This window comes from Juglans microcarpa x Juglans regia, chromosome 5D (genome assembly GCF_004785595.1).
Source record: "Juglans microcarpa x Juglans regia isolate MS1-56 chromosome 5D, Jm3101_v1.0, whole genome shotgun sequence".
Taxonomy (NCBI): Eukaryota; Viridiplantae; Streptophyta; class Magnoliopsida; order Fagales; family Juglandaceae; genus Juglans; species Juglans microcarpa x Juglans regia.
This window is the reverse complement of record NC_054602.1, coordinates 23,278,268-23,281,254: the sequence shown is the minus strand read 5'-3', so window position 1 is coordinate 23,281,254 and position 2,987 is coordinate 23,278,268. Positions and strand designations below refer to the sequence as shown.

General features: G+C 43.6%; 1 protein-coding gene across 1 annotated transcript; it reads left to right on the top strand.

Annotated features, from left to right (window-relative positions):
• Window positions 1-1,445: 1,445 nt before the first annotated feature.
• On the top strand, window positions 1,446-2,569 carry LOC121265826. The gene is made up of 4 exons (XM_041169487.1): window positions 1,446-1,571; window positions 1,659-2,022; window positions 2,102-2,250; window positions 2,360-2,569. Exons 1-4 carry the CDS (start codon window positions 1,446-1,448, stop codon window positions 2,567-2,569), a joined length of 849 nt encoding a protein of 282 aa, XP_041025421.1.
• The last annotated feature ends 418 nt before the right edge of the window (window positions 2,570-2,987 follow it).

Here is a 2,987-nt window from a genome sequence, read left to right as displayed (position 1 = left end):
CCACTACCACTCCCCAACCGGAATGGTAGAAGTTGTAACAGGTTTAGTAAGAAACAGTGATGACCAATAGGAAGAGAATGGCACCTCCTCCTTCGGAGAGGATTGTGCCTAAAATGGCCATGGATCGGCCCGAGCCTTCCCTTTGGGAGCGACTCGAGGCCATTGATCGAGAGATCACGGGTATACTTGAATTCATCATCGAGTTCAATCGGCATAATAACCTAGACAAGGATAAGGCTTTAGTGAAGCGAGTGAAGCCCGAGTCTTCTTGAAAAGTACTAGAGTATAAGTATTTTGTGGAAAGAAAAAAAAAAAAAGAGAAGACAACAACATTTATGGCCGACTTTTGAGGACTTATGTTTCTTTTGTGGAAATCCTATGGTTTTGGGAACTTTAAAATTATGCGTCATGCTTTTTTTTTTGGGATATTGTGCCTTTAAGGCCTATGTTTATATTTTGGACAATGGTTTGGGTTATGATATTAGTATATGGTCCCATGTGCTTTGCAATTGCTTATTGCGTCGCTTAGTTAGCCGACTTCTATTAATTTTTCTGTTGCATCATTATTGCATACTGCTAGTATACTTAGGTGCATAGCATATTATCTGTCATGTACGAGGGGTGTGTAGCCTTCTGTGCATGTCTCGATGTCTCAGTCACCATCCAATCCCAAGCGGGGCCTGGTGCGTCACAGAGCATGGTATCAGAGCAATTACGTCTCTGAGTAAACCCACACGTTGTCCTAGGAATACATGGTACCTTTAACTAGGCTTGAGATCTGTAGTCTTAGGCTTGGATCTTATAGCTTTTGGCTTGAATGCGGAGGAAGAAGGAGCTACGTCATAAGATCGCCAATTCAAGGGAATAAAGGTTATTCTCCTTGAGGAAGGGACTAACCCACGCTGGTTTTGTGCATTTTTCAGAAGAAGGAAATTATAGTCCGGAATCGGTGTGAGAATACATCTCCGAGAGGTAGGGATCAAGAGACTGGGGATCCTCCAATGGAAGGGGGACAGGCTATAGCTGTAGCTATTCGCTAGATGACTGAAGTGGTGCGTACTCAAGTGGAACAAGGACAGAATGCCAGACAAGTACCGCCTAGAGGAGAATGAGGATGTACCTATGAAAAATTCCTAGTGTATAGATACCCAGATTTTGTTGGAACGGAAGGACCTTTGAAGGCTAACAAGTGGCTTATGGATTTGGAAAGAACTTTCGAAATTAATGGATGTACTGAGGAGCAAAAGGTCCAGTACGCAGGACATATGCTTTGAGGAGAAGCTGGAATTTGGTGGCAAACCAAACGGCAGCTTTTGGCCCAAGAATTGGGAAGTCTAATCGCACTCACTTGGGAGAGATTCAAGATAGAGTTCGACAACCGTCTTTTTCCAGAGACGGCTAAGCAGCAGAAAGCTTTGGAATTTGCAAGTTTAACTCAAGGGAATATGACGGTCGATCAGTACGCCACTCGTTTTATGGAAATGGGAAGGTTTGCACCTCATCTGATCAGTGCCGAGAAGATGCAAGCAAGGAAGTTCCAGGACGGTTTGCAAACTTGTATCCGAGACCAAGTAGCATGTCTACAAATAGGAAATTTCCAAGAGATGGTTAATGTGGCTTTGATAGTAGAAGCGAAGCATTGAAGATTAATCGCACAGGCTCAAGCGGATAGGAAAAGGGGATTTCCTTACTCGTCTGGAAACAATATGGGGAAGCGAAGGGCCCCGGTAACCCCAAGCAAAGGAAAGGGCTTGGTAGTTGGGAAGGCAGCACCCATTACTCCACCACCTTGTCGCCAATGTGGGGAGAGGCACAGTGGAGAGTGTCAAAGGGCCTCAGGAGCGTGTTTTAGATGTGGTCAAACCGGCCATATGATCCGGGATTGTCAGCAGATTACGCCTGGAGGAGTGTCGACACCAAATGCTAATCCCAAGACTGCAACAAAGGCCAAGGTTTATGCTATTACGCCAGGAGATGTAGACCTAGAAGCTGATGAGACGGCAGACGCGGGAGTGATTACTGGTAACGTATCCAACTTTGCCTTAATTATAGATAGTTATCTATAATTAAGTAATCATAGTTATCATAGTTATCTCTTTAGGTAAAATTAGATTGAAGCAGTACGTGGTATGTGCTTTGTTTGATTCTAGAGCGTCGAGGTCTTTTATCTCCAATAGATGCGCACGACGATGTGAGCTCAAGGCTGAGCCAATGTCTTGGAAGGTTTTAGTAGGTATCCCTAACGGGAAGGTACTCGGTTTTATAAGTATAGTTACGAAATGCCCATTGGAATTCACGAATTTGGTCTTGACCGCAGATTTGATTGTTTTTCACATGATGGAATTCTATCTAATCTTAGGAATGGACTGGTAGGCATTATGCCCAAATAGACTGTCGAAGGTGGGAGGTTGTGTTTAACTTACCTACAACCGAAAAGATTTGCTATATGCGTGGGTTTGTTCGGCTTGATCTGTTTACGGTAATGGCCAAACAAGTCAAGAAGAGTTTGGTGAATGGGGATAATGTCTATCTATCTAGTGATGATAAGGGGCGTAAAGGAAGGACCTAAAGGAATCCAAGGAATCCTTATGATTGAGGATTTTCCTAAGGTTTTTGCCGATGAACTACCCGGATTACCTCCAGATTGAGAGACGGAATTTGTAATTGAGCTTGAACCAGCCACAGCCCCAGTGCATAAGGCATCCTACCGAAGAATTAAAAGAGCTTAAAGTGTAGATTGAAGAACTTCTAGCTAGGGGCTTTATTCAACCCAGCTCATCACCATGGGGAGCACCGATCTTGTTCGTTAAGAAGAAGGATGAGACTCTTCGGATGTGCATCGATTATAGGGATTTGAATAAGGTGACTATTACGAATAAATATCCCTTGCCAAGGATAGACGATTTATTGGATCAATTGCAAGGAGCTGTGATTTTCTCGAAGATTGATCTATGATCCGGATATCATCAACTTAGAATTAGGGAGCG

What these genes read in the sequence shown, in the direction of transcription:
- LOC121265826 (XM_041169487.1), top strand. Translation starts at nt 1,446, where the DNA reads ATGACGGTCGATCAGTACGCCACTCGTTTTATGGAAATGGGAAGGTTT. An exon ending in AGACGCGGGAGTGATTACTG is followed by an intron (nt 2,023 to 2,101) that starts GTAACGTATCCA and finishes TTATCTCTTTAG; the next exon opens with GTAAAATTAGATTGAAGCAG. An exon ending in TAGGTATCCCTAACGGGAAG is followed by an intron (nt 2,251 to 2,359) that starts GTACTCGGTTTT and finishes ATCTAATCTTAG; the next exon opens with GAATGGACTGGTAGGCATTA.